The following is a 14,608-nucleotide window of genomic DNA, read 5'->3' as shown; positions in this document are numbered from 1 at the left end:
GACGGGTTCCGTCACTTCCTTTTCCAGAAAAAGCGTGGTGAAGATGGCGGCGGAAAAGTCGGTCCCGAGTGATCTCTTCAAATGCGTGTACTCATTTCTGCTGGAAAACAAGTTCACCAAGGCGGCTCAGGAGTTCCTGAAGCAGACTAAAGTGGTGAGTAGCTCAGGCGGTGTGGTGGTGTGTTACTGCGTCGTCCTGGTGCTGGTACTGTTTATTAAGTCCAGGTGGCGCGAGGGGTAAATATGTACAGGTACCCGGAGAGAGGGTAGCCGGTGAACGTAGCACGTGGATCAACTGTAACTTGTTCTTCAACTAATGAATGGTCTGCTTGTGTTTAAGTGTAAATGCTACAGTTATTAAATACACCTTTTAAATAACAATATGTTGATTTTTTTAATGACACACTTAAAGAGCTGGAAGGAATTACTGAGTTGTGTCTTAACGTGTTTCTTTGTAGGCTCCGCAAGATCAAAATGAAGAGAACCTCGTCAATATCTACAACTTCTGGGTGAAGTGAGTTGCTGATTCACAGTTTTGTACAGTGACTTTATTTTTTTTTTTTTTTAGTTCTTTAGATTTCATAAAAAGTGGGACACGTGAATAAGCTGACTTTATGGCTCGATAAGGATGTTCCTTTTAGTGCTCCTGCTTTATTGCGGGTCAGATTGACGCATTTAAAAGTTAAACGATCTAAAATAGTTAACAAGTATTTTTACAATATGAAACATCGTCTGTTCGGCTTATTAAATGTAATCAACATATAAACTGAAAATTGTTCATTTTATATATTTGTACCCCTCACCTCCCTGCATCTTTATATTATATTGATGCTGTTTGGGTCAATTTGACCTGGCAGTCAAAGTGGAGGTTAAAAAGGTCAGAAGTGTCCAATACAATTTTTCTTTTCTTTTTTTTCTTTATTTTTGAAACTATGACACGTTCATATTCAACCCAGTTTCTCACACACACTCTCTTCCTGTTCTGTTGACCTCATCTGTAAAGTGTGAGAATACAGGAACTTTTTCTGTTACCATGCACCAATGCGTGGGACACTGTGCTTGGTGATGTAAGGCTTGGATGCAGCTGCTTGGTCGTGGAAACCCATTCCATGAAGCTCTCAACACACTGTTCTTGAGATAATCTGAAGGCCACATGAAGTTTGGAGGTCTGTAGAGACAACCTCTGCACACTTATGTGCCTCAGCATCCACGGACCCCACTTTGATTTTATGCAGCCTACAACTTTGTGGCTGAGTTGCTGCTGTTCCCAATCATTTCCATTTTGTTATAATACCAGCAACAGCTGCCTGTGGAATATTTAGTAGTGAGGCAATTTTATGACTGGACTTGTTGCAGAGGTGGCATCCTATAACAGTATGACACTAGAATTCACTGAGCACCTTTAAAAAGAATGTTTGTAGAAGCTGTCTGCATGCCTAGGTGCTTGGTTTATACACCTGTGGCCATGGAAGTGATTGGAAAACCTGAATTCAATGATTTGGATGGCTGAGTGAATACCTCTGGCACTATAGTTTACATTGGCTGCAGAAAACATAACAGACAGTATAAGGGCACATTAAAATGCCACTGACTTGTGTGGCAGACATCAAGTCAGCTTTGTAAGCTGGTCATGCAAAACCTAAGGTGTGATTTGGAGAAGTGGAAGGAGCTGGATAAAATGCATTTACATGCATTTGGGACTCCTCATCTTGGGTGCTGTCTATAAGCCAAAGGATGAATCAACAGCCAGTCTGTGGGATGCAGAGACAGGCAGGGCTTTATCTTGTGCCACAATTGCTCCGGAGACTTTTCATATTTTCTCCAGTGTAATCCGATTTGATCATCTGAGATGAGGTCTGTCAGACAGGAGAGAGACAAGCTGGCACCTATTAGGACAGTGTGGGACAAGTTGGTAGAGCATTTTCCACTACTCTATAACCCAGGTCCTAATGTCACAGTGGAAAATGCTGTTGGCATTCAGAGACAATATATGCCTTCCAAACAAGCTAAATGTTAATTTGTGGTTCTAAAATGGTGCTTAAATAAAGTTTATTTTCAGTACAAGTCCTCATGATTCATTTGTCTTGATTTTAAGTCACCGGCTCAATTCGACCCTGAACAGAACTACCAATTCATGAAAATCACTTCATAAGAAGAAAAGAAAATCCTAAATCTGTATGTCAGGCATGTATTTAGGTTTTTCCAGTCTACAGTTAAAAAAAAAAAAAATTTATGAAAAATGTGTGAATTATCCTCATTGAACTTTGATTTGTGGGAGGTAAAGAACACAGCTAAACTAAATATTGATTGAAATGATAGTAATGGAGTTAATGAGATATAAACAATGTGTATCATAAATTTGATACTTTGGATAATTAAAACATACCCCAGGTCAAACTGACCCAGGAACATCATTGCTGTTCCTGAGAAACAAACGTAACAGGAGGGTTAAACATAAAGTCTTTACTGTCGCTGTCCCAGCATCCAAGGGCCTATTCAGTCTCAGTAGGGTTTGTTTCTTGTGTTCAGTTTTGGGTGAAAACTTGTTATACTTACAAATATAATCTAAGTTTATTGTTATTTTACAAATTATAAGTGTTTTCTGTTTAGGTCAGATTCTCTTTAATGTCATTCATGTATGTTTCTGGCCTCTTATTTCACTATATCCATCAACACTGTACACACGACATTCTCTTCATATCTGTCCACTCTGGGAGAGGGAGTGCCTTCCATTTATTTATTTAAATTCTCACTGAAGGCTCTTTACTGGGAGTAGAAGTGGTGTTGCACATTCTGTATTTTGTGTAAATTATGGGCTATATCACTGAAACTCACTTGATTTAACAAGGTCTCCTGAAGCCAAAAAACGAAAAGTACCTTCTAACTGGGCCAAAGATGCCAACGGTCCATCAGCAAAGAAGACAAAATCCAGTAAAGAGAGTTCCAGCAGTGAAGACTCGAGCAGTGAGGATGAACAGGCTGACGTGAAACAAAGTAAAGCAGCTCCTGCAGGTAAGACTTTCATAATTGACGTGGATAACTGAGAAGGATGGCTGAATTCTGCTAGTGACATGTCATTCTGAAGCCTCGTGAAATAACATTTTTCCTCAATCTACATTTTAGCAGCCAGCAAGGGCCCTGCTAAAGCTGCAGCAGGAGCTGCTAAAGCTGCAGCAGGAGCTGCTAAAGCTGCGTCCAGCAGCAGTGAAGACTCTAGCAGTGACTCTGAGGAGGAGAAGGCTCCTGCAAAGGCTGCCACAAAGGTAGGAGGAAACATCAGAATTATACATTCATGATAGTTTCTCAGTACTCAAGTTTGCACTTGCTAGTTACTGTGAATGCTGCAAAGCATTCATTACTGTGAATGCTGCAAAGCATTCATTACTGTGAATGCTGCAAAGCATTCACAGTATTGTTCTTGTACTCCAAAAACCTTCGGTCGCTTAAAAACTCAAGCAGTGTTTGGGCTACAGACACCGTTCTGGTATCAAAACGTTCAGCCTGTTCTGGAGATTTGTGCTATTACTTTTCTTTTTTGTAACCTTTATACTTTTTAAGATGTTGAACTTTTTATAATCTTCATTTTTGCCATTCAAAATGAATGGGGAAGTTTCAAATCCTTTTCAAATCCTTTCAGGATTTAAAAGCTAATAACTTCAGCATACTTTCAGCTAGAAAAACCATTTAAGCTTTAAAATGAAGCCAAGCCTTTCAGCTATTCAGCTATTACTTGGTGTTTCAAAATCTTTTACAGTTTAAGCACAGTGAGCGTTTAAGTTTAAGGTGTTTTTTCAGCCGTTTCAGAGTTTATAGTGGTTGTGTATTGCGTTTTCTAGAGTGGGAGCCTGATTAGTAGAGTGGGAGACTTCAAAACTTTCAGGTGGAAAATTTATTTTTAAACTGCCACTGTGTCCACACTCTTTGCGCTACAGCCATCATTTTATGCTCAAAATGTAGAGCTGCTTCTCTACTTGCAAACAATGTGTCTCTAAACCCTGTCAAATGTACACTTTTTAAACTGTAAGCGTTCAAACAGAGGGAGTACCTTCCAACTCCTTCATTAACCTCCATAGTAATTTCAGAGAGGTGATTTTCTCCAAAGCAGAAATGAGCACCTTTTTCAAACTGCTCCCACGGCCACACTTTTGAGCCCAGGAAAATAAAAATTACACCACTGTTTAGAGCAGGTCCTTGTGACGCTCACAGTTCAAAAATGATTTTGATAGGAGCTACGGTTTTTGACTTAGAAGCAGTTATTTGACAGGTGCGCCGAGGCAAATTTGACAGTGCGCATGCATCTCAGCAGGTAAGCAGTGCACCTGGCAGGTGTTTTCAATTGGCGCATTTACAAGCATTCAGCTTGGGAGAGCTCTCCAATATGTATGCTTGCAAACCTCACTGCTTGTGTGACACTACTGTTGGCTCAGTGGTAGAAAAGGGGACCATCACTGCACAACAAGCAGACAGAGCAGGTTCAAGTCCCACTTTACTCCAAACTTTAAAAATTTTCCATTGAGCATTCATTCACCAGCTTAAACTCTTTCAGCCAGATTTAAGCTCTTTGGAGCATTTCCTGGCATTTCAGCTAGAGACACCATTTAAGCTTTAAAATAAAGCCAAGCCTTTCAGCAGTTCAGCTGTTGAAGCTCATTCAGCAAATAAAGTTTCAGCTCTTTCAAGCATTTCTTAGCATTTCAGCTGCAATCTTTCAGCTTGCAGCATTCACAGTGCATTTTCTTCAGGAAATGCTTTTTCTAGTTCATATTTGGGAAGTTCACACGGAGTCCAGACTTCTCGAGGAAGGAGGGACTCGAACAATTGGAACACCAGCATACTTGATGACATCACAGCTCAGCTTCAGTGTTTTTACCACCTTCCAGTTTAAATTCACTGTGATTAATTTACAATGTAATGCCCATGATACGCCTAATGCTCTTTAAAAAATAATTATTTTTAAGTGTTTTTTTTAAAGGCACTTTGGCAAAATGCTCAGCTATTAAAAGTTAAACTGAATAAAACATTATACATGTATACACAGCTCACGCTGCTGACTGAACAAAAAACAGGTCAGATGTTAAAATGATTTTAACTTTATTCCAGAAGACTCAACACTTAGAACAGACAGTTGGTGTTTAGAATAGAGCTGAATAAATATTAAAAACATAATTTGGCCATTTCTGGTCTTCAGGATCTCCACAAACAGCATCAGCATGCTGCGCTGATGTTTCTGCTACTGGTGAAAAGGCTCACCTTCCTCCCCTGATTAAAATATTTTTTAATGTTAGTTACTTTTTTTTTTTTTATTTACATCAGGGAATAAAGATGAATGATGATGATGATTCATTTCCAAATATACTTAAAGCTTTTCAGTGAGAAATTAATGTTTAATAAAACTATCCAGTTATGAAGCTTAACTTTATAATTAGATTTTTTTCAAGTATTTTGAGCATACTTGCCTTGATGCGGACTTTGAATTGGAACAGTACTTGGGCTGAGACTGATGACGTTTCACAAGTATGCATATTGAGAAACGTCTTTTGTCATTGCCACAAGATGTTGCCTGTTATGCTGTTATTAAAATGCAGTGTCTGTTTGTAGGTGGCTGTGAAGCAACCTGCAGCAGCTGCAGGCAGCGCAAGGAAAAAGGACAGCAGCTCCAGCAGTGAAGAATCTGACTCTGAAGAAGAACAGCCTGCTAGAGCTCCTGCACCGAGTAAGTTTATATCCAGTAATTTGTCTAAACTTAAGATTATGGAAAGGTTGTTACTTAATTTGCTTTATGTATTTCTGAATAACAGAACCCAAGGCTGGTGGAGTCACAACACCCAAAGCAGCCGTTCCTGCTAAAGGTGCAGCTCAGAAGAAGCAGGAGAGCAGCAGCAGTGAAGACAGCTCTTCAGATTCTGAAGATGAAGCACCAGCCAAGGTATACAGGACCATCTGGTTATAGCTTTATAATTTATTACTAATTGTCTCCACTCACTATATGTGAAATGTGGCTTTTAGCGGGCAGATGCATACAGCAGATATTAACGGCTTACTTTCATGTGTCCTGTTAGGCTCCAGTCAAATCTGCCCCGGTAAAGAAAGCTCCTGCTGAATCGAGCAGTGAAGACTCGTCATCAGAAGATGAGGCTCCTCCCAGCAAAAAACCCAAAGCAGGTGTGGTTTCATGCTTGTTTACAACCACACAAGCTGCAGAGTAGCAACCTAAATGTCTTAGTTTAAAAGAGGTGAGGGAGACATGAAACAGCAACAAAAATTGGAAGGGATTTAGTCCCAATCTACATATTTAATGTCCTTTTAGCTGATGTGCCTGAATTTAACAGCTACATGAAAAATAAGTTAGATTAAGTTCATATTACTTACAGCAGTAAAAAAAAAAACAATCTAAAGCCTTTGTCTTTCATGATCATGACCCCAATTGATGGCTCTAACTCTGGGGAAAAAAAAAAAACTCGAGCTGTTCGCCTGGTCATCCCTGGAACAATCTGTGGTTAAAATGTTGTATTTGTTTTGATTCTGATGAGCTATCTTTGTCCTGTAGGAGCATACAGTGCAGTCCCACCTCCTGCTTCAATCCAGAAAGCTCCTGCTGCATCAGCAGCAAGCAAGGCTAAGGACAGCGACTCTTCAGACAGCAGTGATGACAGCAGCGATGAAGATGAGGAGAAGAAGAAGAAAGTGGCATGTAAGTGGTTCTCGTCTTTCTCACCTTGACCTCTTGGTGATTTCAGTTTGATGTCTAACAGCATTTTAACTGTCACAGCAAAACCTACCCCTGCAAAGACACCTGCTGCCAGACCTGGTGCATCTAAACCTGCTGCAAAGAAGCAGGAGTCCAGCTCAGAGAGCTCTGGTAATGTTCACAAATTCCACTCATTTCCCATTTTGAAGTGATGAGTCTGTGACGGTGAATGTTTATAAATGTCTGTTTCTTTCTAGATTCAAGCTCAGATGAGGAGGAGGCCAAGAAGCCTGCAGTTAAAGCAGCCCCAGTCAAACCTGCTCCAGCTAAAGAGGTGAAGAGCCCTGCAACAAAAGTGGCTCCTGCTAAATCTGCTAAAGATGACTCCTCGTCAGAGGACTCCAGTTCAGAGGAGGAGGCCGCAAAGAAGCCCACAGCTAAAGCTGCACCTGCCAAGACTACTCCAGCTCAGAAAGACGAGTCCTCAGGTAGGAGATGCCACATTTTGGGTATTTGAACTCAGTATTTCTGTAAGTGAGATGCATATTTTGTTATACCTTGACTTAGTTCTTCTAGTTGGTGTTGAGCTACATGCCTACACTCAGGAGTTGTCAATTATGACTTAATATCATTTGTTATTATTCCTATGTTGTTTCCAAACTTTCATGAAACTATTGGTTTTGCTTCCCAGATTCAGATAGCAGCTCTGAGGATGAGGCCCCAACAAAACCTGCAACCAAAACTGCAACCCCACTTGCAGCTTCTAAGCCTCAAGCCAAGGCAGCAGAGACCAGCTCTGAATCAGAGGACTCCTCTGAGGATGAGGAACAGCCTGTGAAAGCCAAGCCTGCAGCTAAAACTACCCCAGCTTCAAAGCCTGCTGTCCCTGCAGCAAAGCCTGCAGCAGCAGAGAGCAGTTCAGACTCTGACTCCTCTTCCGAAGATGAAGAGCCTGCTAAGACTAAGATAACAGCAGCGAAACGGCCCATCCTAGCTTCAAAGCCTGCTACTCCTGCAGCTAAGCCTGCTGCTCCTGCAGCAGAAAGCAGCTCTGACTCAGACTCATCTTCAGAAGAGGAAGAACCAGCTAAGGCCAAGCCAACAGTGGCTAAGCCTGCAACGCCGGCTTCAAAGCCTGCTACACCTGCAGCTAAGGCCAAGCCAACAGCAGCTAAGCCTGCAACGCCAGCTTCAAAGCCTGCTACTCCTGCAGTTAAGAAAGCTGCTGCAGAAGAAAGCAGCTCTGACTCTGATTCTTCCTCTGAAGATGAAGAGCAGCCAGCCAAGGCTAAACCTGCAGCAGCTAAAGCCGCTACCCCAGCCTCAAAACCTGCTACACCTGCAGGAAAGCCTGTGTTGAAAGAGAGCAGCTCCGAGTCCTCCTCTGAGGATGAGGAAGAGCCAGCTAAGACCAAGCCACCACCAGCATCAAAGCCAGCTACTCCTGCAGCTAAGAAAGCTGCTGCAGAAGAAAGCAGCTCTGACTCTGACAGCTCAGACTCAGAGGATGAAGCGCCAAAGAAACAAGCTCCAGCTGCAGCCAAGAAAGCTGCCCCTGCAGCTAGTGCCACAAAGGCAGCACCTGCAGTCAAAAAGGCAGCTGTGGCTTCAGCAAAAAAAGCAGAGGAGAGTAGCTCAGATTCCACAGATAGCTCTGATTCAGAGACAGAGACCCCTGTAGCTAAGCCTACAGTTACCAACAGCAAGACGGGAACTCCCAAGACTGCGGCATCAGCGAAGGTTGCAGCAAAGCCAGAGTCCTCATCCAGTGACAGCAGCTCTGAAGAGGATGAAGAGCCCAGCAAAGGAAGTACAAAAGCTGCTCCAGCAGCTAAACCTAAAACGAGCAGTAGCAGCTCCTCAGAGAGTTCATCTGAAGAGGACGAAGCGCCACGTAAAGCAGCCACTGCACCCAACACCCCAATAATAAACAGTAAGACTCAAACATGAAAATCATCTTGTCATTAAACAGGGAAATGAACTGTTATCACTCAGTTTGATTTGTATTGCTTTTTACCCTTATGGTCCTCTTAAGGGTTTAATTTTTAATGGAACGGTTGCAGTGTTGACTAAGTATGAGCACCTTTTCCTCATACAGGCACTAATGGAAAGAGAAAAAAGGATGAAGAATCATCAGAAAGTGAAGAGACAGAAAATGAACTGACGACACCAAAAAGCAAGATAGCCACAACCACACCACAGACTTTCCCTAAAGCCAGTAAGAAGGTAAGACCTACATGAGGCTAGATTTAAACTCAATTTAAACTGAGTTGAAAAAAGCTGATTGAAGCCACTTTCTGTCTCCAGTCTTCAAACGTCCCCTTCCGTAGAATACGAGAGGAGGACGTAGATGTGGACCCCCGCCTCTCAAACAACTCTTTTGAGGCAAAGGTGAATTCTTTTAATCCTACTAACCATTCTTACATCAGGAGTACTGTATGTTATAGTTGTTGAGGTGACTGATCAACAATCAATTTAAAAAAAAAAACAAAACAAAAAAAACCATCTTCACCATTTCAGATGGGAGCTAATGGAGACTGGGGCCAGAAAGCCAATGAAGTGCTGAAGTTCACAAAAGGCAAATCATTTCGCCACGAAAAGACCAAGAAGAAGAGAGGAAGCTACCGCGGTGGAGCCATCTCCACCTCAGTCAACTCCATTAAGTTTGACAGCGAGTGAGGAAGTCCTCAGTCTGGTCCCTCTCACTTCAACTGTACTGTAACCGGACTGATCAGGAGTATAAATTGTCTGCCCAACCCACCCAGCAGCAGCACACTAACCGAACATGGTGTATTGAGCTGAGCTGGCCCTTTGATTCAACTTGCCTTTAGTCTGTAACGGAGACGTACATTTAGCAGAGCTGTGGCAGCAGGGAAAATGTGCCCCCAACTATATTACTTATAGCCACTAGGTGGCTGCAAGCCCCTGGTTAATGGAGAAAATGTTTGGCCCTTTTTCTTGTTTTTGATTATTCTTAAATGATTGTAACATTAAACTTTCATACTAAGTGTAACTGAAAGCCATCCATCTTTACATGTTCATCATGAGTCATGATTTTCTTTTTTTTAATAGATTACATGAATTCTTGAAGTGACTTTATTTGGTAAACAGTTAAATGTGAACAGGGTGTGTTTGAATTTTCTCTTAACCTAACAGTGAGACTTACACATTAAAACAGCGTTTTATACTGTATTTATTACATTTTATTCCATTTCAGTTTTGAGGGCCTGTGAAGTTTCTCAATTTTTTTTTGAATAGGGTTCTTCTGTTAGGATATCAGTTCTCCTTGTATTGTTTGGTGGTATCAAGTAGATAATTCAAACTGAATGCTATGTTTGTTTCAGTTATTTGATGATCCTATCAGATTTTGTGTACCACTATCATTTTTTTTCCCCACCTCAATCTGTAAATAAGAAAATATACTGGTGATGGTTACATGGACAAATCCTGTTTTTTTTTTTTTTACTCAGCTGACAGATTAAATGTACAGAAGTGGAGAGGAAGCATTTTTAGTATCTACACATGCCAAGTTGTTGCAGGTCTGCTGTTATTGGCTGTTAAAAGTGTAGAAAATACACATTTTAAATCATAATCTTTAGTAAGGGCTTTCTCTTGCCATGCACACTGGACAATGACGGTTAGGGTTAGTTAAATTCCCACTAGATGGCAGTGGGGTAGCACTGCCCTCAGTATCATGTTTGGTAGTTGTATGGAAAGTGTCACCTGATTACTCTGAGCAGCTAATTTCCTGTATTGAGACAATTCCATACAGTTTGTGTAACTCAGGTTGTGGGTGGGAGTGGGGGCAAGTTTATCCCAGCTGTCATAAAGTGAAAATGTGGGCCGCAGCCTGTACAGGGCTCTGGGAGGAAACCAGCACAGGCACCAAGTTACAGGGAGGTTTGAACCAGGAACTTCCCTGCTGTGACCTCATCTGGCCGGCTCACCTCGAACCTCAAATGAAATGTTTATCGCTCTGTTGTTAGACTATATACATTAATCACAGTTTAAAGAAATGCAGATATAGCCTCACTAAAACCTGCCTACAGCCAGCTTTCCTGAGATATTGGTGTAAATGTACCTGTATTTTACAGTGAATTTTGCATGAATCTTTCTTTTATAAAGCATTAACAGTTGACTTTGAACGTTGGCAGTAAAAACCTGGCAGTTCTCGACAGCAGCAGCTGCAAACGGTTGCTGGATTGAATCAGACAATGGCTGATTTAATTTTTCCCCTTAAACTCTCTAAAGGCTATGGTGAAAAGTCAATTAATTGCAGTGACTCGGATTGGCAGATATTACTCTAGTCAGTGGCTTTAAACTGCCTAAATTATTTTGTAATTTTATCCTCGACTCCTTATATTTAAGTAGGAAAGGTGATTGAAAGGCTGAATAATTTGGACGCCATAAAAAGCTGACTAGGTGAGCTCTCACTGCAGAGTATATTTTTTCATTAACTCGTAATACCTGGCAGATAGGAAATGGTATATTGTCACACTCTTAAAATAATGCCCTAAGGCATTTTTTTTTTTTTTAACAAATGTTTTATTTTTTTGCCTAAATCATATTTTCAATGTTTGGTTCAGTTTGTTTTTTCTGAAAAACCTGAAAAGAAAAAAAAAAGACTTAGGCCGTTATTTTAAGAGGATGACATTATGACCAAATGAATAATCCACTCGCTGGTTTCAGTGTAAAAAGCTTGAGGCTTAGATTCGAAGAACAGCACATACCCTGTTCATACAGTTCACATGTATACATAAGGAGGGAAATGTTATATTTATACATGAACTGATTACACAGAAAGAGCCGTTGACTTATGAGCGAGGTCTGCAGTCACTCCAAATATAGCCTCCCTCCCAAGCCTGGCAACAGTTAACCACTCAGCATTGCTCCAGCGCTCATCAAGCAGAGAAATGTGACCGAGCGTGCGTGCTTGAGGTTTTACATGGATGAGCTGTTGAGAAGCGGTTACTGTAGAACCGTTACTCGGCAATCTTTGAGCACAGATGTAACTGCTGTTGCATTTGGAGGCCGTGCGCCGCAGTTTGCGAAGCAGCTGTGGGTTAGAAGGTGCAGAGAAAAATGATTTCAAATGAAATGATTAGGCAAAATGCAGACTGACCACAGCTTTTTGAAATGTGCACAATTGCCCAACGGTCCAAAGAATGTCAGCATTTCTTTGGACCGTTGGGCAAACAGGATCTTCAGCTGCCATGGGCCTTTCTTATGAGGAAGGAAATGCTGCAGGGCAAGGTAGTACAGCACATAAACACTGGGCATTTCTTTGTAGGTTTACAAACATCTACTTTGTAAGCTAAAGAAATTAATAAATAATTCAATGAAGTGGATAGCTGGATACAAAGCTCTCATTCTTAGTTAATGTTAAAGTTGGCATAATGGAGATACATGGCTTTCACTGGACAGCAACTCAATGCTTGAAGGAGAATCTAAGTGATGCAATAATTCTTTTTAAAAATCTTTTTTTTTTTTTACTTATGTGTGATTGAAATGCCAGACAGAAACTCTGAAAAGAACACGGGCGAGGAATACCGATGAGAGGTCGACGCACCCGATCTCCTGGCTAGCAATCACTCCTGAGCACCACTTCCGTCTGTCAGCCGTAATATGTGGAAGAGAGCGAGCCAGCTCATTTGAGCAAATTGCAGCAGTGTGCGCGCGACGAAGGGCTGCAGGACAATCTTTTAATGGGCAGCAGAGGCTGAGGACTGCCCATCCTGTCCATTTCAATTAGACAAAACTGCTGACTGCTCTTGCGCACGCACACACACATTTACTGCATTGGGCATGAAGTCAAAGCCAAGGAATACAATCAGCCGTGCGTTTTTGCCTGGAAAATCATTACACTTGGCAAATGACTTCCCAGGTGCCCCAAAGAATAGTCTTGCTAATCCCCCGCTGTGCTTCCCTCACAATCAAAGAGTGAAAATGAGAACATGGCAGGACAACAACTCACAAGCCAAGCAGAACACTATCATTAAGAAATAAAAAGCTTAATCACCATTACATTACTGTGGCCTTTTTAATAGAGTATTTCCTTTAACATCCATCATATATAAAGTGTTTCTGTGAGGAATAATAATGCTAAGAACACATACTTTGAACAGTACAAGGCAGAGTGAGACAAGCATAGGTAATCTTTTATGGGACATTATAAAGATGCAGACTGAATGAAGAGGTGCTAAAGACATTACAGACTTTTTCCCCACCAAAGAAACATCCAGGGTCTGTTAACAGCACAGAACAGACTGCAGCCTGTATACAACTGAAGGTCAGATCAGATTGATTCATCTTCTTGTGTTGCCCGTTTGCCGTAAAATGAGTTAAATATGGAATAGCAAAGTGATGTTTTTAGCATTTGACAGAGTTGCAATATTCTGGTCATGATCCTGCATTCCTTTATAAAATATGAAAAAAAAAAAAATACAAACTTTGTATACTTTCAGATATACAAACACCCACGATGCCTCAGACTGGCACATTAGAGAAGCCTTTCAGGACACGGTGCACTGCAGCAGGATGCTTCGGTCCCAATACTGATAGCTGGAACTATAGCAACATGCGTTAATGACTGATGATGCCCCTCAGAGCTGCAGTCTTAATGAGATCAGTGTATTAATTGTCTATTGAAATTCATAAAACCTGTTGAAGCAAGACTGCCTTTGATGATACTGGTGATGTTGCCCTACACACCTGCTGTCTTCCGGTCTCAATTGCAACTTGTCTCCTGTTAAATTATGCCTTTGGTGTGGCAAAATCCCAAGCGGTATCCTGGGCACACTTCCACATGGCACGCACAAGGCGAGTGAAGCCCATGTCTTTGGGTTTCTCTAGCCCACGCATGAGCCGCTGCTTCATGATGGCTATGAACTCCTTATTACTAAGCTCCCCATTCCCTGAGGAAGGCAGACAAGAGAGAAAACGGGGAGAGGGGTGATGGACAGGGGAGTGGGATGATGAAATAATAAAGGAAGAGTAAGTAATATGAAGAACTGGCTTCCATTTATTGATGATTTCCATCTCCGGAGGCTTTATTTGCGTTCCATAAATATTTACAGCAGAGGGATATGATGAGCCTGTCAGTTACTTACCATCACAATCAAAGAGCGCGAACACTACGTCGCACACGTGATCCGACAGCTCCACTTTTGCTACAGTGCGGGCCACCTGCTTCATGGTGACTGAAAGACAGAGAGAAAGATTCACTGAGAGAAAAACAGGCACAGACTCACACAGCTCATCAATGGTGCAAGTGGAGAAAAGTGTGTGCAAATCAAACTGCTCTGGATCTATAGAAAGGGTTTGAAAGGGCTGAAAGGAGAAGAAAGAGCAGACATTAGGAAAGAGAATGGTACTGGACTAAGAAGCTGCAGGTGTACTGAGTAGGAGAGGGAAATGGAGACAGAGAATGGGGGGGGAAACAAGCTTCTTCAAGGAATATCTTCAAGGAGCACAAATAGATGTTAGTTTAATCGAGATTTCCCGATTGTCACAAATGGAGGAGGGAAGGTATGAAAGATGAGCTGGGAACGAACAACAAAATTTCCCTGCAAATGTGAGAGGAAAAGATGAGCCAAATCATGCTGCTGAGAACCTCATTAGTGGCCTTCTTTTATAACTTTAATAAAGACATGGTTACAGATCCAGATCACACACCCACACACGAGAAACTGTTCTGAAAGGGTGTGAAATCATTGGACTTGAGTGTAAGACGAAAGCAAAGGAAAAGAGTGTAACAAAGACATGAAAAAAGCTCAAAATACTACAAGAGCTCCTTCGAGCTTAAAGAAAAGAGACAGTTGCAGTTCATGGACGGCAGCAGGGTGCAGATCATTTGCAGACACGTGCCTGGCAGCTCTCTGTGAACCCTGCATCCTTTTCAATACACGCAAACTCACAAAT

General features: G+C 41.6%; 2 protein-coding genes across 2 annotated transcripts in view; one reads left to right on the top strand and one right to left on the bottom strand.

Annotated features, from left to right (window-relative positions):
• The first annotated feature begins 6 nt into the window (after positions 1-6).
• Positions 7-10,319, top strand: LOC115793001 (nucleolar and coiled-body phosphoprotein 1-like). Its single transcript, XM_030747688.1, has 14 exons — positions 7-154; positions 459-514; positions 2,849-3,012; positions 3,124-3,263; positions 5,599-5,713; positions 5,799-5,926; positions 6,060-6,162; positions 6,548-6,691; positions 6,770-6,859; positions 6,946-7,176; positions 7,380-8,621; positions 8,787-8,914; positions 8,996-9,079; positions 9,209-10,319. The coding sequence occupies exons 1-14, from the start codon at positions 44-46 to the stop codon at positions 9,365-9,367; spliced, it is 2,895 nt and encodes a 964-aa protein (XP_030603548.1). The 5' UTR covers positions 7-43; the 3' UTR covers positions 9,368-10,319.
• Positions 10,320-12,709: 2,390 nt separating this feature from the next.
• Positions 12,710-14,608, bottom strand: part of LOC115793003 (calcium uptake protein 1, mitochondrial) — a 28,580-nt gene continuing 26,681 nt past the window's right edge. Inside the window, exons 13-15 of the mRNA XM_030747691.1 lie at positions 13,798-13,887; positions 13,400-13,602; positions 12,710-13,255 (exon numbers count right to left, since the gene is read on the bottom strand). Of these exons, the coding sequence (XP_030603551.1) occupies positions 13,442-13,602; positions 13,798-13,887 (251 nt within the window). The 3' untranslated portion in view covers positions 12,710-13,255; positions 13,400-13,441. The remainder of the gene's footprint in view (positions 13,256-13,399; positions 13,603-13,797; positions 13,888-14,608) is intronic.

This window comes from Archocentrus centrarchus, chromosome 15 (genome assembly GCF_007364275.1).
Source record: "Archocentrus centrarchus isolate MPI-CPG fArcCen1 chromosome 15, fArcCen1, whole genome shotgun sequence".
NCBI classification, from domain to species: Eukaryota; Metazoa; Chordata; class Actinopteri; order Cichliformes; family Cichlidae; genus Archocentrus; species Archocentrus centrarchus.
The sequence above is the reverse complement of the archived record's forward strand: the minus strand, read 5'-3'. Positions and strand labels throughout refer to the sequence as shown.